The 26099-nt window shown below is 44.0% G+C and overlaps 2 protein-coding genes across 7 annotated transcripts in view; one reads left to right on the forward strand and one right to left on the reverse strand.

Moving 5' to 3' along the window:
* Window positions 1-608: 608 nt before the first annotated feature.
* LOC124135371 lies at window positions 609-5113 on the forward strand. 2 transcript variants are annotated; one of them, XM_046500677.2, is made up of 2 exons: window positions 609-717; window positions 2954-5113. In XM_046500677.2, exon 2 carries the CDS (start codon window positions 2954-2956, stop codon window positions 4079-4081), a length of 1128 nt encoding a protein of 375 aa, XP_046356633.2. In that variant the 5' UTR covers window positions 609-717; the 3' UTR covers window positions 4082-5113. The 2 variants fall into 2 exon arrangements, with proteins under 2 accessions (XP_046356633.2, XP_046356634.2); XM_046500678.2 differs by lacking the exon at window positions 609-717 and adding an exon at window positions 725-848.
* Window positions 5114-9992: 4879 nt separating this feature from the next.
* The window catches only part of LOC124135372 (integrator complex subunit 8-like), a 43789-nt gene continuing 27682 nt past the window's right edge, over window positions 9993-26099 (reverse strand). For 3 of the 5 annotated variants that reach the window (XM_048399037.1, XM_048399034.1, XM_048399035.1), the window contains 8 exons: window positions 25244-25303; window positions 24619-24680; window positions 23078-23196; window positions 17202-17305; window positions 16868-16918; window positions 14917-15055; window positions 14184-14227; window positions 12845-13025 (listed from right to left, as the gene is read on the reverse strand). In XM_048399037.1, coding sequence (XP_048254994.1) covers window positions 12873-13025; window positions 14184-14227; window positions 14917-15055; window positions 16868-16918; window positions 17202-17305; window positions 23078-23196; window positions 24619-24680; window positions 25244-25303 — 732 coding nt within the window. In that variant the 3' untranslated portion in view covers window positions 12845-12872. The other 2 variants (XM_048399038.1, XM_048399036.1) reach the window with 1 other exon arrangement.

Below are 26099 nucleotides of genomic sequence, written 5' to 3' on the forward strand. Positions count from 1 at the left end.
CTTTTCTTCTCTTTTTGGCCCAGGTTGACGATACATACTTAAGATCTACTTGAGATCTGCTCACTTACTTACAAATTTACATTTCAAACATGGTAGGGGTCATGCGGTTGCAAATTAATTTCTTACCCAAATTTTCACTGAACCAATTTATTTTTATAAAACACTACCCAGCCACAGATTACATTTTACAAACTGTTGCAAGAATGGGTGATAGTTAAACATCAATTTAACAAGTTCTCTCAAATACCTGGTTCGTGTGACGCTGTTTTCTAATATTTATATGCTGACACTAACGAAATGAGAATGAGTCAAATACCTGATTTGGATTGCAAGCTCAGCACTATTTCTTCTACCTCGTTCATTTCCGTAAACATTCGGAGCAAAGGAAAGTAGTCCCTAAGTAGAATTCATTCTCAAGTCGGAACATTATTCAGTAACATACAACAAGATCATAATGCATCTGCAATGATATTATAAACAGTAAACACAAGGTTTAAAATAACAAAAAACTCCATGGTTACTGAGATACAAACAAAATAACTCCGCGTAGGAATACATAATAGCGATATCTAATTTTAACTTTGGGGATTTCCTACGTCACTTACTATGTTTAGAAAAATACGTCATGTAAACACCTTATTGTTATAAACAGCAACGTCGTTGAAGCCACGCAGTCGGTGTTTCACAACCAGGCACAACAGCTAACGTATATATTTGGTGAGTGTTAAAACCCTAGCATAATATTTTAGTGACTAGAGTTTGCGACAATCGTCCTAAGTTGGATTATCAGGCCTGTGTAGAATCACCCGTTTCTTCCGCGTTGCTCGCCTTGTTTGTGACAATCTCAGGTAGATGTGGCGTTGTTCGTTGTGATTCTGTACGATATGTTTGAAGTGTCATTATCAAATTAGCATAAATGCGTTTTTGACTATTGTATTGTGGATAATGGTTTTATTTATTCGGACTGTGTGTGTGTGCGTGTGTGTGTGTGTGTATGTGTGTGTGTGTGTGTGTGTGTGTAAGTGTGTAATACGATCTCTGAGGAATGTCACCCAGAGGAATGTCACCCAGAGGAATGTCACCCTAGGCTAATAATAATTGCATGTATATGTAATGCTCCGTTTATACTATTCAACATCTACAGGTCGATAATACACATCGCATCTAACCTAGGCTTAACCTCACTGAGCTTCCGACACCTAGGTTTTATCAATACATAACGCGTTCTTTTCGAACTGCCCGAATTGTATGCGAGGGATATGGGCGTTGTCATACGGAAGGTAAAGTCTGCACGGCTTTTGTGACGTACTCCCGTAATATTCTATCGGAATGCTACAGGCTATATATTACAAGTGTATACACACTCGAGCTCGCACGTAAACAACTTTCTCTGTAATATAAGGTATGGGTGGCAATATTCTCTTTGTAGTTTCCTCAACATTTTTACCACAAGACTAGAACTATATACGTACATGATATTTGGCAAATATGGTGAAGTGTATTTTTTGTTTTCATTTCTGTGTCAGACCATTCGGTAAGTTTACTCCTTGCCCAGATGTTTGTCGCTAAGAAGTACTTTCAGAGACACCTCGGCCCAGATTCGCCCTGATTTCTATGTTTGTTCGCACCATATTCGTGTTCGTGGGTTTCACCAAGGTGGTAAATGTCTATAGGGCTTGTTCCGCCCGGGGAGCGGAAGGTCCGGGTTCGATCCCCGGCTGCGTCATACCAAAAAGACGCTAAAAGATGGTATTTGTTGTTGCCCTGTCTGGCGCTCGGCATTAGGGGACTAAAACAAGGACGGGTCGGCTCGGAGTCAGTATACTGTGTCTGAGTGGGGTATTCATGTTAAACTGCGGCATGGTATCTCAGTGGGCTGGTATTATTAATCGGCATCAGTTCGGACTAGTACAAGCAGCCATACACACGCTCGCACACACACACACACACACACATACACACACACACACACGTGCATGCATGCACGTCGCTATATAAGTGCAATAATCTTGGACGAGACTGTAAACCCATTTTAACCTCACCTCTATAGGGCCTGCATCACCTCGGGCTTTTCTTCAACATAAATCTGAGCCGTTACACCTCACACTACCACCGTGGGACTGAGACGGAAAGTCGCGCTACTGAGATGGTCACGCTTGCTGAGCTGATCATTTCGGCTCAGATAGTCATGCTGCAGCGATTGCCACGCTTCATTTCAGATTCGCGCTGCCGAGATAGATCGTCACAGGTCTTCCGAAGAGGTAGTTCCGGTGTCGAGATGTACGCGCTGCAGAAATACTAATTCGGTGATAGACATGGTGCAGTGATAGACATGGCTCTCCACCACCTGGCATACATTCCAAATCTCCAAATTTCAAAATTCCTATTTAAGCAATCCCTAAAAGCCCCCACTCGGATCGCAAAATACTTCCGTCCTTATCGGCAAATACACGAAATGGCCTGGCGGGCCCGTGTGCGACATACGCTGTTAGTCGGAAAGCGCACGTAAAATCTCCAACTTAAGTCAGTACGCATGCTGCAGTGATAGAAACGCTGTACACAGATTAATGTACGCGTTATACAGATAGACCGTCTAAAGAAACAGACGCGCTAGAGCGATATTGAGTAAGTATGGTTTTACGCCGCTTTTAGCAATATTCAAGCAATATCACGGCAGGGGGACGCAAGAAATAGGCCTCACACCTTGTATCGATGTCGAGAATCGAGCCCGGGTCTTCGGCGTGATGAGCGAACGGCTAGAGCGATAGATGCACTGCAAAGATATATGCTCTGCAAAGGAAGTCAGTATGCAAGGTATAGTTGGGTTGTACAGATAGACGTGCTGCAAATACTGCAGAGATAATCGATACAGACAGATAGTGGAGCTACGGTAACATTTGTTGTGAAGAGTCTCGATGCATCAATTTTACCCTTTCCCCCCTCCTGTTTTCAGATGTGGTCCTATCTCACAAGTATTTTCTCCTCGACGTCAGAACAACCAAGTAAGTCAGTAAAGATGGCGTCTGGAAACATCGAACAGCCAGCCCTGGCTAATCACGATTCCTCCGTCCTTGACCTTGCCTTCGTCATGGACTGTACCGGAAGTATGGGATCGTATATCGAAAATGCCCGGAGTAACATCAGGAAGATTGTGGAGGACATTGTGGCCAAAGAGAAGAGTGACGTATGTATGGCCCTGGTAGAATACAGAGACCACCCTCCTCAGGACTCATCGTTTGTTACCCGCCCTCATGATTTCACTCCCAAGGTCGGAAAGATGAAGTCGTGGCTGGAGGAATGTACGGCCAGTGGTGGAGGCGATGGCCCCGAGGCTGTTGCTGACGGCCTACACGATCTCCTGAAGCTGAACTGGAGGGCTGCCGCCACCAAGATAGCTATCCTCATCTCCGACGCCCCTCCCCATGGACTCGGTGATGGAGGGGACGGATTTCCCAACGGATGTCCGTCCGGGCTGGACCCAATGGAGATCACAAGCCAACTGGCAGAGAAGGGCGTCACCCTGTATGTCGTAGGATGTGAGCCCAGCATCTGCCCCCACAAAGACTTCTTCACAGGACTGGCCTATCTGACCGGAGGTCAGTATGTGCCACTAGCAGCGGCCAAGTCTCTGACCACTGTCATCATCGGAGGTGCCCAGGAAGAGTTGTCACTGGAGCAGTGGATGGATGAGGTCAACAGAGAGGTCCAAGCGGAGGTCCAGGCCAAAGGTGCAGACAACTTCGACGAGGAAGTTTTGTCTAAGAGGCTCGCGGACGGTTGGGCGAGTCGAGGCGCCCAGGCCAAACAGCTTCAACGTAACAGTGCAGGGATGGGAGAGGTGTCCTCACAGGTCAAGGAAATCTCAAAGATGAAGAATCTGTCTGCTTACCGTGCGGCAGCACCTGCTGCACCACAACGAGCACAAGCTCGGGCGTCTTCAGTCCCCATGTTTGCACCGATGGCGCCCTCCATGTCAAGCATGGACGATGTTTATGAATGTAACTCTGGCGCCATACAGATGGAGCAGGCTTCAAGGATGGTCCAGAAAGCAAAGATGCGAAACCAGGCGTTGTTCAAGTGAAGTAAAACACAGCCGGACTTTAGAACAACAGCTACGTATTCGTATAGCTTGAGAACGGGGTGTTTTCACCACTGCTCATTGACAAGTATATTTACTCTACGTACATGGCGAAATACAAAATCCCCTTGTGGACAAGCACGTGCAATTACCTTCAAACTGGCGTCGCCATGTGCCTTGACATTTTCAACCCGTCCTGTCGTTCTGGTGGGCGATGTTAAGCACACGATGCTTTGTACATACATACATGTGTAAATACCATGAATCAGTGTTACTTTTGTAATGTCATACATGTTGTAGACACCAATATACAACTACAACTACAATATCACGTTGTAGTCTTTGCCTGCATTGTGACATATCTCAGGAACAGAAGTAAAGTCGATATTAAATGTATGGTGTGTTCTACTCGCGTGCCCTCTATGGGACATATGTACATCGATATGTCAACACATGTCCGACAATGGCAGCCATATTGAAAATGACATTTTTACCCCTTCTTCATTTCGGCATTTATCATGATAGACTTGATATGAAGTAAGAATAGGATATGTGAAGTAACATATTTGTATTGAAAAACATTTCATGGCCTTTTAGCCATCAAATACATCCATTTATCACGTTTTTTGCATTTCCGATTATTATTGTGAAACCTCTGGATTTATTAAGCTGAATTTTCGTGTATTTGATCCCAGCAATGGTGTATTTGATTTCACAGAATTCCGATCCGATCTTAAACATGTCGCTATATTGCATTTGTCATCTTTACCATTTCTGGGCGATGTCTTCGTGTATTTCTATGAGGTGTTCATACTGTTGTTGTTTTAATTGGAAGCTGTATTCTTTTATAATATTTTGCATACTTTTTATTAACCTTTTATTATGAATTTTATATATATTTTCAAATGTTGCAAGGAAATCAGAGCCTCGTCCTGTCTGTTTCTTTTACGGTATTTGTTTATATAATATTGATGATACGTTTTACGACAATGTAAATATGATTCCATGTCTAAATAAATTATATATCATTCCTCACTTCATTCTTGTTAATACCAACTGGACCACGGTTGACCAACATTACCGTGAGTGCTTGTTTCAGAACTTTGTCTTCTTGTATTAAAACGTGTTCGGGGCGCAAATATTTTTTTCCGCAATAGCTTTTATTATCAAAATCAAGCCATACTGCGATGCAAATTAAACGATAGAATAAAGGTCTATGACGACGTTGTAAAATATTATGAACGCGGTGACACTGGTCAAGACGCCAGACGCACCTTAAGACCAATCAAATACTCTGGGCAGGTGGATATCGAACATTCAACATTTTAGACAATGAGATGTCTTTTACATGCATAGGTGGAGGAAATCATTTTATGTCATTTTATAAACATAACCTGTAACATGTTATCTGTAAAATAAGAGTTTTGAAATTTAGAAACAAATTCGTAAGGAGATTGTCGTGTACACTGTTTAGCTTTATTTGTTAACCGTAATAAATAATCAGAAAAAATCGAAACATATTGACTACTGGATTAAATTAATAATTTTTCAGTTGAAAGCGGGCCAAGGATTCTTGATGTATCACTAAGCAGTCCGTGTAAGGTGGGATTCCTATGTTAACTCAAAATTTGTCCGTCGCAACTGGTTTTCTTAACCATGTATTTATGACAGACTTCCTACCTGAAATACCATCTTCCCGAGGGAAGAGTGTCCACTAGCCTCATTCGTGACCAACTCGTGTTATTCCGGGACAAGCCGAATGGCGACTCGTGCCCCTCTCGTGGCCATTTTGCGACTGGGTTCTGTCTAAGCGCAATCGGGCATAGTCAAAAGAATTGTCAACTCATTGCGTAATGATACACGTATATTTCCCTGTCATATCTACTCCAGATGCTATTTAAAACACATCGGAACTTACGGTATTTATACAATATGATTGACAATATTTAACAGTATCTTGGGTATATTTTTAGATGCAATGCATATGTAAAGTCAAAAATTATTCCTGAGTGAGATTTTGACCGAAGTATACGCGCATTCTGATTGGCTTGTCGTATTGTTGCACATAACATACATCGACGAGGGGGGCGAGTCTTTTTGCAGGTTACGGAAAGGGGCGAGTGGTGTCGAATGCACTAGCCTATCAAAGTCTAGTTTTCAGGAGTACACCAGCATACACCCAAATCGGGTACGACAGGGCGTGTGTAACCTGTTGAGCACCCGTGTGTGACGATTGACGAGAGGGTGTGCCACGCGTGTAACTCGGGACGGGGTTTCAGCTGCATTGACAAATAAGTGAAAAAATAGTGAGATAAGCATAACGACGTAAATCTTTAATAAATAAAGCGGCGAAGGACGTGTGCACCAGAACATAAACAGAAGGTCGGTCGGTGTCAGCCTGGTTCCCTGGGTATGCTGCGCTGGCGCCGGGAACCAGGCTGGGTCGGTGTCGGACCGGGATATCGAATTAAAAAAAAACCAGTAGTACCGCGACATCGAATAGCTAGAATCACTAAGGCTAGAAAGACTTTTTGATTGTAGACTCTTGCAATAGTGGACACGTAAAACCGACAGTAGGGAGGTAAAATTTGTGAGTTAATAGTTTATAAGATTTTATTGTTTTTATCTGTTGGTAGTAACACTTGGTGCGTTAACTGGGAGGTTAATGTTAGATGTAAATACAGAATAAATGGGTAAAAATAGAGCCGGTTTCGTTTGCAAACTTTAATCTGCTGTCACCAGCATGCTTTCCTGGGATCGTTATTACAAATAAGTAAGGATTATAAATGTGTGAGTTAACAGAGAAGTTGATCACTAGGTTTCGTTAGTCGACTTTAATCTGCTTGGCTAAAGTGCCGTACCATGAAATTGGGATCATTGTTACACGTGAGTTAATTGCTAAAACTTGAGATCGAACTTCAAGGTGACTGGACGTTCACTGAGACGTGTTCATGCACGACATCGCCGACGACCAGAGACTACATATCTTCACCACTGACAGGAACACGGAGCGTATGTGGATTCCTTCTACACATCTCGCTTCTCTGATCAGATTTATACCATCCATGGCGGTCTACGAGGTCAAGTCTTTCCTCTCTGTCTACTACCAAACAGAAAAAAGAGACATACATGTGTTTGAAAATATCCATTTGGATGCTCAAAACCAAGATTCCACTTCAACTTTGATGTGCACACATCTTGACCAGAAAGAACGCCCTAACATCTATGGGGGCACGGGTGACCCAGTCGTCTAAGGTTTCGCATTTCGCTTGCAGAGTTGTGACCCTTGGGCTAACCAGAAACCTATGATCGTGGATTCGAATCACCGTTTGCCCCGATTTTGTTTCTAGGTTTGTCAGCAGCATATCCGTGCTCGTGGGTTTCACCGAAGTGGTAGACGTCTGAGACCTGCATCACTTCGGGCTTTCCTCCCACATTAAGCTGACACGCCGTGATATAACTGGAATATTGTTCAAAGCGCGTTGAACGAGGGCTCTGACATGAGCGAGTCAGATTGCGCTTAAAGTTATTATGAGGCGACCCCTCTTGTGCTGTCATTTCCTGTACCGTTGTGGAGCACATGCAGACCGTGTTTGCGCTGTTCCTCCTACCGTTGTGCCCCCTCCGTTCAAGATGTCAAATTGTACACATAACAACATGATAGTTTCTTAAACAAACCTAACCAGCGATGGGAATAACATAAACAAAAAGCAGATATTGTTGGGTATTCGATGCCGTGTATCGTGTTGATATTTAATTGACTATTCCCGATTTTGAGTTATTTTGCAATTTATCGTTCTCATTTGGGGCCGAGCGGCCTGTACCCAGCGACGTCAGCTTAACACGGCTGCAAACTTTGTTCCCTCTGTGTGTGAAGGGAGTGGACTTCTAGGCAGCAGTGTAAGTAACGTATAAAAATATATGTGATATGTCAAAGTTGTATCAAATGTCAAGATCAATCGGAAAGTCATTCCACCATAATGTAACTGACATAAATACTCTCGAAAAAAGAAGGGGGATCATGAGTGAATGAGTGAGTGAGTATGGTTTTACGCCGCTTTTAGCAATATTCCAGCAATATCACGGCGGGGGACACCAGCAATGGGCTTCACACATTGTACCCATGTCGGGAATCGAACCCGGGTCTTCGGCGTGACGAGCGAACGCTTTAACCACTAGGCTTCACGACCGACCCAAAGGGTTCATGAAATATAACAACTGTCGGACCACCGACATTGAAAAATGTCTGCCAGAGACAGAACGGTTTCATCAGAACCACAACCTAATGCCCCAACAAACCTAATGCCCGAGAGCGACAAGAGCGGGCCAATATGTTCAATGACCTTCAGTCTGTGACGGCAAAAACATTGGAACAGTGTCAGTAGCCACATACTGTTAATGATCGACCCGTCACCGGGCGCCGTAGGTCAACAACACAAGTCCAGAATTGATTAATCAGAAACCATGAAAATCGCTGTCCACTTGCGCCAGGCTTCCGGAGTTAAAGTTAATGTCTAGACGACCTCGAGTTGTCTGCATGCTCGACGTCCACACAGTCCAGCCAGATGCCAATGGTATTAAGAGCGTTGAAACTGTGGGCATCGTCGATGTTCTCGTGTAATGTTTCACTGTCACTCTGGACTTTCTGGATAGGCGTGGGCGTATCTGGAGGCGCCCTAACGAACGTCAACCTAAGACATGACATATTTTTTTGGGGTAATGCTACGAGTGAGTGAGTGAGTTGGGTTTAACGCCGCTTTGAACAGTATTCCAGTTATATTACGGCGTGTCAGCTTAATGTGGGAGGAACGCCCGAAGTGATGCAGGTCTCGGACGTTTACCACTTCGGCGAGCACGGGTATGGTGCTGACAAACCTAGAAACATAATCGGGGCGAACCGTGATTCGAACCCACAATCTGGTTTCCCAAGGGACGCAACTCTGCACAGCGAATCGCGGCGCCTTAGACGACTGGGCCACCCGTGCCCCCGTAATGCTACGATGTGGGATTATGACTGCCAGAACGCCATTTCATATTTACGTGCTGGCGGCAATGGTTGCGTCGTATACGCGCTATGCTGGTCAATGTTTTGTCTTTCAAGACGATAACGCTCATGCCTACAGAATAATTCACACTGTTTATGCAGTATGTTACAATAGCCTTTTATGTTGCACAACATACTTACATATTTTTCTGGCAGGTTATGGCGACGATGGAAGGTACGTATTGTCCCTATTGTTTTTCACAAATGGGATAACTGAATTTAGCTTATATAGAATTTTGAAAATCCAAGTCAGACCCTGCCCACCTTCACATGTAAACATTCGAATAACCACCATATTCACACACACATCAAATAACAATCCAGTGTCTAACACCATGGGACCGTGAAGATCCGGGGTAGAATAGGTCTTCAGCAACCCATGCTTGCCGGAAAAGGCGACTATGCTTGTCGCAAGAGGCCACTAACGGGATCAGGGTCAGACTCAGACTCGCTGACTTGTTTGATGCATGTCATCACATCCCAATTGCGTGGATCAATGCTCATGATGTCAATCACTGGATTGTCTGGTCCAGACTCAATTATTTATAGACGGACGTCATATAGATGGAATATTGCTGAGTACAGCGTTAAACAACAAACAAATCTAACACCATGTCACCATGTGGCTTGTGTTTGTGTATACAGCGACTGCCTCACAAGTAATGCTGATTCTCATGGGACCCAGTGTGTCTGAGTGTGTCTGAGGGTGTGTGTGTGTGTCTGAGTGTGTGTATGTCTGAGGGTGTGTGTGTCTGTGTCTGAGGGTGTGTGTGTGTGTGTGTGTGTGTGTCTGTGTCTGAGTGTGTGTCTGAGTCTCTGTGTGTCTGAGTGCGTGTGGGCAAACATCCTGACAAACTCAAAACTCTGTTCTAGAAAGGAATGTGTTTAATATGTACAACACATTACAGACATATCGTAAATATATGTACAGCTGCACAAATTTGGTATCAAAATATCTTCAACAATTGTTGGGCACTATCTGACATGATGTGGTGTCTGACACGGTGTTCTGGAACACAAACTCTCTTTACAAACAAGGAATCTTCATTAAACAAGTCTATAACATGATTCAGCTTCACACTATCTGAATGACTTAACACATTGAGCACTGTAAGCATGAGAGTGTCTACAAATTCTACAAATATGAATTTGAATATCCCATCTTGAACAAAACGACATCGGACTTCATATAACCACTATAAATGTACAGTATTTCACAAAAGACTATTCATATTGCATTTACTGGCAATGGCTGATTTCAAAATATCTTCAAAATATTCACTAGTCAGGATCTGATTCAATAGTCTCCTCCTATCAGACTTACCATACCTAACTGGAGTGTGTTTGCTTTAACCCTGCTCTGAAAAGTGTTTATTACATGGCATGTCAACTTGATGTGGGAGGAAAGCCAGAAGAGATGCAGGTCTTAGACGTTTACCACCTTGGTGAAATCCACATGCATGGATATGGTGCTGACAAACCTAGAAACATAATGAGGGCAAATCTGGGATTTGAACCACTGATCATCGGTTCCTGTCATGTCCAAGGGACGCAACTCTGTTGTACATTAGATTATTGGACACCCATGATCATTCTTAACTTTTACAATGATTACTTACATTGTTGAGTGACCCAGAGATAAAGTACATTGTAGCACATTCCAATGTCTGAATGAAACATTAATAAATGCAATGTTTGACATGATTTCTCTGTATGACTGTCACACATTTTGACGAATGTGAACACACTCCAACACAATTATCTCCCTTGGTTTTCGTCCTAAGCGTATTCCCACCTTAACTAAACTGACAACTGTTGTAAAAGGAACAGTTTGACTTCGATTTCAGAATACAAAGAGAGATGAGATCTTGACAACATGGTTGTGTGTAGTTTGCTAAAGCAGTGATTTATTGTAAACCTTCCACACACCATCCTGCCACAGTGAGACTGAAGCTTGCTGCATCTTTTCCACCTTGCTCTGAGCAGCATCATGGAGTGTACAGAATGACGTCAGCATCCTCGAGGATTCAGGAAGCTGTGATGTAGTTTGGGGCTTAGTGAATGAAGCTCTACAGCTTATAGTTCACATACACTTGTGATAGTATACGTTATTTTCTCGTTGTTTACTAGGGTCTCAATAAATCTGCAGAAGCAAGGCTAGGGCTAGAAATGTCACGTGACTGCGATGACATCGTGAAATGATAGTTAATCTGTATCAAAAACGTTAGCCTAGCCTGAACTTGGCTCCTAGTATTATTATCAGTGGATCTTATGATATATGAACTAAAGTAGCAGACTCGCTGACTGGATACTTGATTAACATCGTCCATGTACAGTCCCTATGTCCTTCAGGACAGGCATCTAAACATTCTAAACATTGTGGCCAACGATAGTATTGACACTCTTCAAACTAATTAAGCAGTCTAAGGGTTAAGGGGGAAATATTAATTTGCGTCCTCCTCCCACAATAAAAAAACAGTCCCTAAACCATATCATCTTAAATCAAACTCTTTACATTCAAATTGCTTCTATAAGAATTGAGGAGAACACTCAGCCACTTATGTCCTAGAATCAAATTCATGAATCTTTAAATTGAATGAGGATACACAAATATGTTATGTTGATTGAAGTGAAATGTAGGTTAGTGAGCCAGTATGGCTTACCCACTTCACTGTATTGCAAACATGTCCACAGGTCATGGAACCCCATTAATGGTCTTCAAACATCACAATCTGCATGGATTTGAACCCAGGTGGCACAGGTGACAAGCTGAGCAGCAGCACTGACCATGGGGCCAACCCATTTCTACCTGACCCAACATCCTACAATCAAAAGACTAGTTGTGATGTAAGATGCAGCTAGTACTGGCACGTAGTTCTGTTGACCACTCTGCTGTCATGGGTGCTGGACTTGGGCAGATGTTACACAGACTTCTACAGGGTTCGAAGCTAAGGATGAAAGCCAAGGGACCCTTGTCAGTACCCTTGTGCTAAAATCAAGATTAAAGGGACCTTCAGATAACTGATACAGCAGAAGAAAACCTCCACAGCCCCAAGATTGTAGACCCCATTAATTTCTGACACATTCTGAGGTTTAGTTGTATACTCTCCTGGCAGCTGAGATTGAAAAGTCGAGTGCACACTGAACCATTGACCAAGGTCAAAACAATGCAGCACTTCAAGCATACGTAGTGTATGGTGTAATGACTTCACAAATGGACTATTATTATTATCATTATTATTATTATTATATAAAGAATAAACTTTTATTGCTTGTATCAGCAGGAACGCAACATGCACATTCATCAAAGCAAAGAGGGAGACTGAATGTTAATTGAATATGATACCCAAAAGAACACCCTTGTATTGCAAAATAATGAAAGGAATAGAACTTAATAACTTTCAAGACATTCTGATTTAAGCTAAACGCCATCAACTACAACCCAGCTTCATCAGCAGTTTTCATCAAAAGTAGCTTCATCCCTTGAGATTTATTGATGGTAATCTTTTCTTGATAACTCTGACTTTACATAATATTGTTAAACATAATTGTTTACCCCCTAATCACTTCCAATAATAAGAGCAGCAGTATCTATCATGAGAGATATTGTTTGGCAAGTGAACGGAGAAATCTGGTTTTGCGGACGTGGATGGCTCGCCTCTGAATCTCTTCTGGGTTGCTGCTGTTCAGGTCCATCTGGCTCAGGGCTCTCAGCTGAAACAGAAGCACAGATGTCAAACACTTTATCACTCAGTCCATCTGGCTCAGAGCTCTCAGCTGAAACAGAAGCACAGATGTCAAGCACTTTATCACTACGTCCATCTGGCTCAGAGCTCTCAGCTGAAACAGAAGCACAGATGTCAAGCACTTTATCACTCTGTCCATCTGGCTCAGAGCTCTCAGCTGAAACAGAAGCACAGATGTCAAGCACTTTATCACTACGTCCATCTGGCTCAGGGCTCTCAGCTGAAACAGAAGCACATTTCTCAAACATTTTTTCACTGGGTCCATCTGGCTCAGGGCCCTCAGCTGAAACAGAAGCACGGATCACTGGGTCCATCTGACATTAATGAAAGAGTCAATTCAATTTCAGTGTACAAACATATATCACTTTATAATGAATGGAGTTTGTTGCAGTTTTCTCTAATTTCCAGCCACATCAGCCATTGTGAAAAGTGAGTGAGTGAACGCCGTTCAGCATCACAGTTAGTTCTAGTGGTTTGATTTTTGGTTTGGTTACTTTTTTACGCCGCACTCAGCCATATTCCAGCTATATGACGGCAGTCTGTAAATAATCGAGTCTGGACCAGACAAGCCAGTGATTTACATCATGAACATCGATTCATGCAATTGGTATCGATGACATGCATCAACCAAGTCAGCGAGCCTGACCACCCGATCCCGTCAGTCGCCATTTACAACAAGCATAGCCGCCTTTTACAGCAAGCATGGGTTGCTTCCAGTGGTTTGAGACACAGCAATAATAACAGTCAGCAATATTAACATTCAATCTATTTCACCGAACAAATAGTTGGTCTACTGTACATTATTCTTCAAATGAGTCATTTTATTGGTTAAACATGAGGACAGATATTGTTTCTCCTTTTAAGTTAGCAAAAACACACCAGGGAAGACTAGGAACTGACTTCACACACTGAAGCCATATGTGGAATGAAACCTGGGGTATCGGAATGGTGAGCAAATGGTCTAACCACTTGGCTACCTCATGGCCTTTAAGTGTATTCGACGAGTGAGTGAGTGAGTGAGTGAGTGAGTGAGTGAGTGAGTGAGTGAGTGAGTGAGTGAGTGAGTGAGTGAGTGAGTGAGTGAGTGAGTGAGTGAGTGAGTGAGTGAGTGAGTGAGTGAGATTGGTTGATTGAGTTTGTACGCAGCAGGGGACACCAGAAATGATCTTCACACATTGCACCCATGTGGGGACTCTAAACCTGGGCCTTCAGTGTATAATCAAACGCTTTAACCACTAGGCTACCCCACTGCATTTGAATAAAGCCATGACACAATCACATGCTTCTTCGAGAAACAGAAAGGAATGATACTTACAGCGGACTGTTTCTTCTCTAATTCTCCTCTCTTGCCATGTAAATCTAGTCATTAAGAGACAATAACAATTCATTCAGGTCATCAGATTACACTTATATGAATGGCAGAAAGTCAGAGCAAAGTTAGAGATATGAGTGAGGTGAGGTGAAATGTGGCTTTACGTCACGTCCAAGATTATTGCACTTATATAGCGACGTGCATGTACGTGTGTGTGTTTGTGTGGCTGCTTGTACTAGTCCGGACTATGCCGATTTATAGTGCTAGCTCACTGAGATACCATGCCACAGTTTAACATGAATACCCCACTAAGACACAGTATACTGACTCCGAGCCGACCAGTCCTTGTTTTAGACCCTTAATGCCAAGCACCAGACAGGGTAACAACAAGTACCATCTTTTAACGTCTTTTGGTATGACGCGGCCGGGGATCAAACCCCGGACCTTCCGCTCTCCAGGCAGACGCTCTACCACTAGACCACGGAGGCGGTCTAGAGATAGGCGTGATGGGGTGGTGACGTCACTTCCGAAACGGAGCAAGAGTGGTGAATGGATCCAGGGCATTTATCAAAATAGAACAGAAATACAAAACACTGGATAACTGTGGCTGCAGAAAGCATGGCCACCCGATCCCCATTTAGTCGGCTCTAGAAACAAGCTTGAAGCAGATCAGACTTTCAGTCCACAATAAATCTATTTATTTGTTTTGTTATCGCCAGCAGCATGAGAAGGATACGAGTGAGGTACTCCAGCACACTGACGTCCCAGATGCAAGTGTAGTAGGCGTCCATGGCGTCGTATGTTGTCTTCTCCTGCAGCGCCTTGAAGGCTGCAGCGTAGTCTACCTCGTCCAGGAACTGGCACAGAACAGCGACCTGAACAGTCAGGAGAGAGCAGTTAGCTGGCATAATACCACCATCAACAGCACAGTAGTTATTTGTCAGAAGAGATGAAGGTTGTAGACTTCTATGGTGGAACCCACCAGAACTGTTGTGAGGCTTACAGACGAAGGACCATCAGCAGATCCTGGAACACCTAAGGGACACAACTTTCACGGTGGATTACAAAATCTTAATACCACTTAATACTCATAATATGAGTAGGTAGGAGAGAGTGAGTGAATATTGTTTTATGGCAGTCACCAATATTTTAGCTAAATCTCTGCAGCATGTACATAAACAAATGGATGAAAGCATTAGATCAACGCAATGTACATGTATCAGGATAGACTGGGAGACTGCAATCATTTCATAAAACATGAAAGCAATTTCTCTTTGGTTTATTGAAGTATGGCACTCCCCTAACATCTACCTGCATGTGACATCTACCCACCTGTGTGTGACATCTACCCACCTGTGTGTGACATCTACCCACCTGTGTGTGACATCTACCCACCTGTGTGTGACATCTACCCACCTGTGTGTGACATCTACCCACCTGTGTGTGACTTCTACCCACCTGTGTGACATCTACCCACCTGTGTATGACATCTACCCCCCTGTGTGTGACATCTACCCACCTGTGTGTGACATCTACCCAGCTGTGTGTGACATCTACCCACCTGTGTGTGACATCTACCCAGCTGTGTGTGACATCTACCCAGCTGTGTGACTTCTACCCAGCTGTGTGACATCTACCCACCTGTGTGTGACATCTACCCACCTGTGTGTGACATCTACCCACCTGTGTATGACATCTACCCACCTGTGTGTGACATCTACCCACCTGTGTGTGACATCTACCCACCTGTGTGACATCTACCCACCTGTGTATGACATCTACCCCCCTGTGTATGATTTCTACCCACCTGTGTATGACTTCTCCCCCACTGCATATACCATCTTCCTACCTGTGTATGACATCTACCTACCTGTGTATGACATCTACCCACCTGTGTATGACATCTACCCACCTGTGTGTGACATCTGCCCACCTGTGTATGACATCTTCCCACCTGTGTGTGACATCTGCCCACCTGTGTATGACATCTTCCCACCTGTGTGTGACATCTACCCACCTGTGTATGACATCTACCCACCTGTGTGTGACATCTACCCATCTGTGTGTGACATCTACCCACCTGTGTGACATCTACCCACCTGTGTATGACATCTACCCCCCTGTGTATGACTTCTACCCACCTGTGTATGACTTCTCCCCCACTGCGTATACCATCTTCCTACCTGTGTATGACATCTACCTACCTGTGTATGACATCTACCCACCTGTGTATGACATCTACCCACCTGTGTGTGACATCTGCCCACCTGTGTATGACATCTTCCCACCTGTGTATGACATCTGCCCACCTGTGTGTGACATCTTCCCACCTGTGTGTGCCATCTACCCACCTGTGTATGACATCTTCCCACCTGTGTATGACTTCTACCCACCTGTGTATGACATCTACCCACCTGTGTATGACTTCTACCCACCTGTGTATGACTTCTACCCACCTGTGTGTGACTTCTACCCACCTGTGTGTGAGATCTACCCACCTGCATATGCCATCTACCCACCTGTGTATGACATCTACCCACCTGTGTGTGACATCTACCCAGCTGTGTATGACATCTACCCACCTACATATGACATCTACCCACCTGTTTATGACATCTACCCACCTGTGTATGACATCTACCCACCTACATATGACATCTACCCACCTACATATGTCATCTACCCACCTGTGTGTGACACTGCAAATATGAACAGCATTTCATCATGCGTCGGTAGATCTGAAAACAAGGGAACACAATCAGTCTGGCTCTGAACATGTTAAAAGAACTACCGGTATACCAATCAAGACTTGCTTTTCTATGGTTTTGATAGATGCTGAAAATTATCACTATGTACCCACTAAATTTGATTTCCGATTTCCAATTCGATTTCCAATTTATCTAGTTTATTAAAACAAGACCCTTAGTTAATTGACCATGCAAAATACTAACTTAGGTCCACAATATCAAACATTTCAATGCTGACAAAAGTTGGTTATGAAACTGACTAATCTGTACCAACCTGATCATCAAACACACTCTTGGGCACCGGTCGAGAGAAGAAGTCGGTGGAGACTACCGCCACCTCCAGGTAGAGCTTCATTGCAGCAGAGTACTGATTCTGAGCTGCAGGGAACCAAACACAAGTCTCACCAGAGGGAAATATCAAACAGTGTTAATAACAAGTGAAGTATAAATCAGCCATTGTGTGCAGACCTGCTAACCTACTGAAGTAGATATCGGCCAGTGTGTGGCGCCGTAAACCTACTGAAGTAGATATCGGCAAGTGTGTGGCGCTGTTAACCTACTGAAGTATATATCAGCCAGTGTGTGGAGCTGTTAACCTACTGAAGTAGATATCGGCCAGTGTGTGGAGCTGTTAACCTACTGAAGTATATATCGGCCAGTGTGTGGAGCTGTTAACCTTCTGAAGTATATATCGGCCAGTGTGTGGAGCCGTTAACCTTCTGAAGTATTTATCGGCCAGTGTGTGGAGCCGTTAACCTACTGAAGTATATATCGGCCAGTGTGTGGAGCCGTTAACCTACTGAAGTATATATCGGCCAGTGTGTGGAGCCGTTAACCTACTGAAGTATATATCGGCCAGTGTGTGGAGCCGTTAACCTACTGAAGTAGATATCGGCCAGTGTGTGGAGCCGTTAACCTACTGAAGTATATATCGGCCAGTGTGAGGAGCTGTTAACCTACTGAAGTATATATCGGCCAGTGTGTGGAGCCGTTAACCTACTGAAGTATATATCGGCCAGTGTGTGGAGCCGTTAACCTACTGAAGCAGATATAGGCCAGTGTGTGGAGCCGTTAACCTTCTGAAGTATATATCGGCCAGTGTGTGGAGCCGTTAACCTACTGAAGTATATATCGGCCAGTGTGTGGAGCCGTTAACCTACTGAAGTAGATATCGGCCAGTGTGTGGAGCCGTTAACCTACTGAAGTATATATCGGCCAGTGTGAGGAGCTGTTAACCTACTGAAGTATATATCGGCCAGTGTGTGGAGCCGTTAACCTACTGAAGTATATATCGGCCAGTGTGTGGAGCCGTTAACCTACTGAAGCAGATATAGGCCAGTGTGTGGAGCCGTTAACCTTCTGAAGTATATATCGGCCAGTGTGTGGAGCCGTTAACCTTCTGAAGTATTTATCGGCCAGTGTGTGGAGCCGTTAACCTACTGAAGTATATATCGGCCAGTGTGTGGAGCCGTTAACCTTCTGAAGTATATATCGGCCAGTGTGTGGAGCCGTTAACCTTCTGAAGTATTTATCGGCCAGTGTGTGGAGCCGTTAACCTACTGAAGTAGATATCGGCCAGTGTGTGGAGCCGTTAACCTACTGAAGTAGATATCGGCCAGTGTGTGGAGCCGTTAACCTACTGAAGTATATATCGGCCAGTGTGTGGAGCCGTTAACCTACTGAAGTAGATATCGGCCAGTGTGTGGAGCCGTTAACCTACTGAAGTATATATCGGCCAGTGTGAGGAGCTGTTAACCTACTGAAGTATGTATCGGCCAGTGTGTTGAGCCGTTAACCTACTGAAGTAGATATCGGCCAGTGTGAGGAGCTGTTAACCTACTGAAGTAGATATCGGCCAGTGTGTGGAGCCGTTAACCTACTGAAGTATATATCGGCCAGTGTGTGGAGCCGTTAACCTACTGAAGCAGATATAGGCCAGTGTGTGGAGCCGTTAACCTACTGAAGTATATATCGGCCAGTGTGAGGAGCTGTTAACCTATTGAAGTATGTATCGGCCAGTGTGTTGAGCCGTTAACCCATCAAGTAAAAATATCAGCCTGTACGTAGAGCCATTAACCTACTGAAGTATATATATTGGCCAGTGAGTGGAGCCATTACCTACCAAAGTATATGTCAGCCTGTGAGTGGAGCCGTTAACCTACTGAAGTAAATGTCAGCCTGTGAGTGGAGCCGTTAACCTCTTGAAGTATATGTCAGCCTGTGAGTGGAGCCGTTAACCTCTTGAAGTATATGTCAGCCTGTGAGTGGAGCCGTTAACCTCTTGAAGTATATGTCAGTCTGTGAGTGGAGCCGTTTACCTCTTGAAGTATATGTCAGCCTGTGAGTGGAGCCGTTAACCTACTGAAGTAAATGTCAGCCTGTGAGTGGAGCCGTTAACCTCTTGAAGTATATGTCAGCCTGTGAGTGGAGCCGTTAACCTACTGAAGTATATGTCAGCCTGTGAGTGGAGCCGTTAACCTCTTGAAGTATATGTCAGCCTGTGAGTGGAGCCGTTAACCTCTTGAAGTATATGTCAGCCTGTGAGTGGAGCCGTTAACCTACTGAAGTAAATGTCAGCCTGTGAGTTGAGCCGTTAACCTCTTGAAGTATATGTCAGCCTGTGAGTGGAGCCGTTAACCTCTTGAAGTATATGTCAGCCTGTGAGTGGAGCCGTTAACCTACTGAAGTAAATGTCAGCCTGTGAGTGGAGCCGTTAACCTCTTGAAGTATATGTCAGCCTGTGAGTGGAGCCGTTAACCTACTGAAGTATATGTCAGCCTGTGAGTGGAGCTGTTAACCTCTTGAAGTATATGTCAGCCTGTGAGTGGAGCCGTTAACCTCTTGAAGTATATGTCAGCCTGTGAGTGGAGCCGTTAACCTCTTGAAGTATATGTCTGCCTGTGTGCGGAGCTGTTAACCTACCGAAGTATATGTCAGCCTGTGTGCGGAGCTGTTAACCTACTAAAGTATATATATTGGCCATTGTGTGGAGCCGTTAACCTACCAAAGTATATGTCAGCCTGTGAGTGGAGCCGTTAACCTACTAAAGTATATATATTGGCCATTGTGTGGAGCCATTAACCTTCCGAAGTATATGTCTGCCTGTGTGCGGAGCTGTTAACCTACCGAAGTATATGTCAGCCTGTGAGTGGAGCCGTTAACCTACTAAAGTATATATATTGGCCATTGTGTGGAGCCGTTAACCTACCGAAGTATATGTCAGCCTGTGAGTGGAGCCGTTAACCTACTAAAGTATATATATTGGCCATTGTGTGGAGCCGTTAACCTACCGAAGTATATGTCAGCCTGTGAGTGGAGCCGTTAACCTACTAAAGTATATATATTGGCCATTGTGTGGAGCCGTTAACCTACCGAAGTATATGTCAGCCTGTGTGCGGAGCCGTTAACCTACCGAAGTATATGTCAGCCTGTGAGTGGAGCCGTTAACCTACTAAAGTATATATATTGGCCATTGTGTGGAGCCGTTAACCTACCGAAGTATATGTCAGCCTGTGAGTGGAGCCGTTAACCTACTAAAGTATATATATTGGCCATTGTGTGGAGCCGTTAACCTACCGAAGTATATGTCAGCCTGTGTGCGGAGCTGTTTACCTACCGAAGTATATGTCAGCCTGTGAGTGGAGCCGTTAACCTACTAAAGTATATATATTGGCCATTGTGTGGAGCCGTTAACCTACCGAAGTATATGTCAGCCTGTGAGTGGAGCCGTTAACCTACTAAAGTATATATATTGGCCATTGTGTGGAGCCGTTAACCTATCGAAGTATATGTCAGCCTGTGTGCGGAGCCGTTAACCTACCGAAGTATATGTCAGCCTGTGTGCGGAGCCGTTAACCTACCGAAGTATATGTCAGCCTGTGTGCGGAGCTGTTAACCTACTAAAGTATATGTCAGCCTGTGTGCGGAGCTGTTAACCTACCGAAGTATATGTCAGCCTGTGTGCGGAGCTGTTAACCTACCGAAGTATATGTCAGCCTGTGTGCGGAGCTGTTAACCTACCGAAGTATATGTCAGTCTGTGTGCGGAGCCATTACCTACCGAAGTATATGTCAGCCTGTGAGTGGAGCCGTTAACCTCTTGAAGTATATGTCAGCCTGTGAGTGGAGCCGTTAACCTACTGAAGTATATGTCAGCCTGTGAGTGGAGCCGTTAACCTCTTGAAGTATATGTCAGCCTGTGAGTGGAGCCGTTAACCTCTTGAAGTATATGTCAGCCTGTGAGTGGAGCCGTTAACCTACTGAAGTAAATGTCAGCCTGTGAGTTGAGCCGTTAACCTCTTGAAGTATATGTCAGCCTGTGAGTGGAGCCGTTAACCTCTTGAAGTATATGTCAGCCTGTGAGTGGAGCCGTTAACCTACTGAAGTAAATGTCAGCCTGTGAGTGGAGCCGTTAACCTCTTGAAGTATATGTCAGCCTGTGAGTGGAGCCGTTAACCTACTGAAGTATATGTCAGCCTGTGAGTGGAGCTGTTAACCTCTTGAAGTATATGTCAGCCTGTGAGTGGAGCCGTTAACCTCTTGAAGTATATGTCAGCCTGTGAGTGGAGCCGTTAACCTCTTGAAGTATATGTCTGCCTGTGTGCGGAGCTGTTAACCTACCGAAGTATATGTCAGCCTGTGTGCGGAGCTGTTAACCTACTAAAGTATATATATTGGCCATTGTGTGGAGCCGTTAACCTACCAAAGTATATGTCAGCCTGTGAGTGGAGCCGTTAACCTACTAAAGTATATATATTGGCCATTGTGTGGAGCCGTTAACCTTCCGAAGTATATGTCTGCCTGTGTGCGGAGCTGTTAACCTACCGAAGTATATGTCAGCCTGTGAGTGGAGCCGTTAACCTACTAAAGTATATATATTGGCCATTGTGTGGAGCCGTTAACCTACCGAAGTATATGTCAGCCTGTGAGTGGAGCCGTTAACCTACTAAAGTATATATATTGGCCATTGTGTGGAGCCATTAACCTACCGAAGTATATGTCAGCCTGTGAGTGGAGCCGTTAACCTACTAAAGTATATATATTGGCCATTGTGTGGAGCCGTTAACCTACCGAAGTATATGTCAGCCTGTGTGCGGAGCCGTTAACCTCTTGAAGTATATGTCAGCCTGTGAGTGGAGCCGTTAACCTACTAAAGTATATATATTGGCCATTGTGTGGAGCCGTTAACCTACCGAAGTATATGTCAGCCTGTGAGTGGAGCCGTTAACCTACTAAAGTATATATATTGGCCATTGTGTGGAGCCGTTAACCTACCGAAGTATATGTCAGCCTGTGTGCGGAGCTGTTAACCTACCGAAGTATATGTCAGCCTGTGAGTGGAGCCGTTAACCTACTAAAGTATATATATTGGCCATTGTGTGGAGCCGTTAACCTACCGAAGTATATGTCAGCCTGTGAGTGGAGCCGTTAACCTACTAAAGTATATATATTGGCCATTGTGTGGAGCCGTTAACCTACCGAAGTATATGTCAGCCTGTGAGTGGAGCCGTTAACCTACTAAAGTATATATATTGGCCATTGTGTGGAGCCGTTAACCTACCGAAGTATATGTCAGCCTGTGTGCGGAGCCGTTAACCTACCGAAGTATATGTCAGCCTTTGTGCGGAGCCGTTAACCTACCGAAGTATATGTCAGCCTGTGTGCGGAGCTGTTAACCTACTAAAGTATATGTCAGCCTGTGTGCGGAGCTGTTAACCTACCGAAGTATATGTCAGCCTGTGTGCGGAGCTGTTAACCTACCGAAGTATATGTCAGCCTGTGTGCGGAGCTGTTAACCTACCGAAGTATATGTCAGTCTGTGTGCGGAGCCATTACCTACCGAAGTATATGTCAGCCTGTGTGTGGAGCCATTACCTACCGAAGTATATGTCAGCCTGTGTGTGGAGCCATTACCTACCGAAGTATATGTCAGCCTGTGTGTGGAGCCATTACCTACCGAAGTATATGTCAGCCTGTGTGTGGAGCCATTACCTACCAAAGTATATGTCAGCCTGTGTGTGGAGCCATTACCTACCGAAGTATATGTCAGCCTGTGTGTGGAGCCATTCCCTACCGAAGTATATGTCAGCCTGTGTGTGGAGCCATTACCTACCGAAGTATATGTCAGCCTGTGTGTGGAGCCATTACCTACCGAAGTATATGTCAGCCTGTGTGCGGAGCCAGGACTGCTGGGTGGGCACCACGGTGAGGGAGTGTTTCATCAGGGTGGTCAGCGCATCCTCCATACTCTCCACACTCAGGCCGCCAGCGCTGGGGAGGACACAAGTCATTCATCTCAAATAACATCCACAGTCAACCATTAAACGTCTGGTCCCTGGCAACTCATGTTTGTCACACAGCAGTTGAAATGCTTGCTGTAGTTTTGTACTTTAACAAAATGTTTAAGACATTGTTCCTACACTTAACTAAATGCCCTTCTACAGATCTCCTACATCACAGTTAGCTGTGTTCTTATCAATATTATACAGATAAAACTGCTTTCTACATCACTGACACATCAGTCATGAGATATGTAGAGACACATCATAAGAAATGTAGTGAGACATCAGTGAGATATGTAGATACACATTATGAGACATGTAGAGACATGTAGAGACACATAGAGACACATGAGATACGTAGAGACACATCCATCTTCCTAGCAAGAGAGTTAACTGACTACAAAAGTCCAGTTTCCACCCTTGCCGAACAAGGTTGGTATTATGGAGTTACATTTTGGCTGGACTAACGAGTCTATGCATAGTCAAATCAAAATTGCGCACCGAAATCAAAATCAGGTTCGTAAACTATCATGCAGAGTTCGGTCGATTGCGGGATTTGCACAGCATGTGCACCACCAACTCGTTGTCAACAGATATATTCCAAATCTTTTCAAGTTTTTAATCAAGGTGCTCACCGGATTTAATGTACTTCGCGATGTAAGACCTGTTTTATCACAATATAGATCTTGATTGTCGATCAGATCATCTTGACTGGGCGCCGCCATTTTGTTTGAAGCAAATGAAAGTGATACGAGAGGTGGAATCTGATTGGTGCATAGGACTAGGAGAGGCATAGAAGGGACACAGCTCGTAACAGCCACTGGTAGTGCTACGGTCAAGCCCAGGAATTCCAGCCTAGTTCAGCAAGGGTGGAAACTGGACTTTTAAAGTCAGTTAACTCTCTTGCCTCGGGAAGATGAGACACATCATGAAATATGTAGCGAGACATCAATGAGATACGTAGAGACAAATTATGAGACACATAGAGACACTTCATGAGACATCAGTGAGATACTCGGTGAGACACATGAGACATTATGAGACACATAGAGACACTTCATGACACACATCATGAGACATCAGTTAGTCACAGGTGACACGTAGAAACACATCATGAGACACGTAGAAACACTTCATGAGACATGTAGTGAGACATCAGTGAGATACTCAGTGAGACACCCAGACACACATCATGACACACGCAGAGACACATCATGAGACAAGTAGAGACACATCATGAGACACATAGAAACACTTCATGAGACACGTAGTGAGACATCAGTGAGATACTCAGTGAGACACATGAGATACGTAGAGACACATAATGAGACACATAGAAACACTTCATGAGACACGTAGTGAGACATAAGTGAGATACTCAGTGAGACACTTTGGGAAGCAAGGTACTCACTTGGCGATTGCTGTTGGCCACAGAGCTTGATATTCACTGGCTATCTGGCTTGTTATATCGTCCTGGGAAAAATCAGCAAAGGTTAAAAACTCAAATCATTTCTAATCTACTAGCTGTGGTTATTACTATCACTGTTCCAGCGAACCAATGAATGACTAACTTTGGTCTCAATGCCACTGAACAATATTCCATCTGTATCGCGTGATGTCAGTGTTATGCTTATAGTGATGAATCTCATAGATGTCTGCAACTTTGGTGAATCCCACAAACATAGATTACAGGGGATAGACAGACTAGTGGATCCTGACATTGTCAAGGGACACAACTCTGCCAATTGTTTTGAACTATCTTAGACAACACTAATGACTCCTTCTAATCAACTGTAGACATCCTAAAGGTCTCTCAGGAATTGAGCAGCTGACCACTCAAACAACCAACATTGTTTATGGAGTTTTCTTGATATGAGTTCATGTGGAAAAGGACTTAGTCAGTGACCTTATTGTCAGCAACCCATCTAGGAAAGACAATGTCCAATCATAAGGTTTCAAATCTTAATATTTCTCCAAGTTTGATTTGATACAATTTAATATTTAGTTTCTAACTATAGGAGAAACAGACCACTTACCTTGAGTATCGTGAAGAGTTTGGTGAAGGATGCTATAAACAGAGTGAGAACACTTTGGTCCTGGAGAGAAAACACAAGGGTATAAGAAGCCCGCATATCTGTAAAACTGAAATAACATCTACAAACCACAAAGCCTACAAAATATCAGAACCAAATGTTGACCCATTACCTTATCAACACAGGCTTCTTGGCCGAGGTACATTCATCACAACAGTGAAACACAACGGATTGGTGACTAAGCTACCATGATACCATGTATTAGTACCTATGGCGCCAGTGTTTGAGATCTGGGTGATGGTGTCTATTGGCAAAGTGATTGTGTTTAAAATATTCAAAGCATTTTTGCCAACATCCCTGCTGAGATGAAAGTGATTTGCTAGTTTGTTGTTTAACATGGCAGTCAGCAATATTTCAGCAACTATTTTTATCACCCCAAACTAACTGTCTTCCACAGGAGATATTGCTTTCATAAGATTAGCATTGGCTCCAAGGAGATATCGCGGCAATGAAACCGCATCACAATGCTCTGTAGACCATGTCAGCAGGTACCATGATGTCACAATCAAATGACATCACTTATTTCTCTGCTACTGATGCTGGTTAGCAGTACTTTATACACTCAAGACACTGGTTTTGACTGTTCACAAAGTGAAAAATAATGATTTTGGATGATAATTAGAATCTCACCCTTGTGCATTTTGATATAAAAAATATCAATACTTCCATAAAGAGTTTAAAACCTCCTTGGCATTCCTCAGAGATATATTTTGTTTGTTTATTTATTTGTTGATTAACACCACACTCAGCAATATTTCAGCTATATGACAGCAGCCTGTAAATAATCGAGTCTGGACCA

The sequence above is a fragment of the Haliotis rufescens genome, unplaced genomic scaffold (assembly GCF_023055435.1).
Source record: "Haliotis rufescens isolate VD_foot unplaced genomic scaffold, xgHalRufe1.0.p SCAF_19, whole genome shotgun sequence".
Lineage (NCBI taxonomy): Eukaryota > Metazoa > Mollusca > Gastropoda > Lepetellida > Haliotidae > Haliotis > Haliotis rufescens.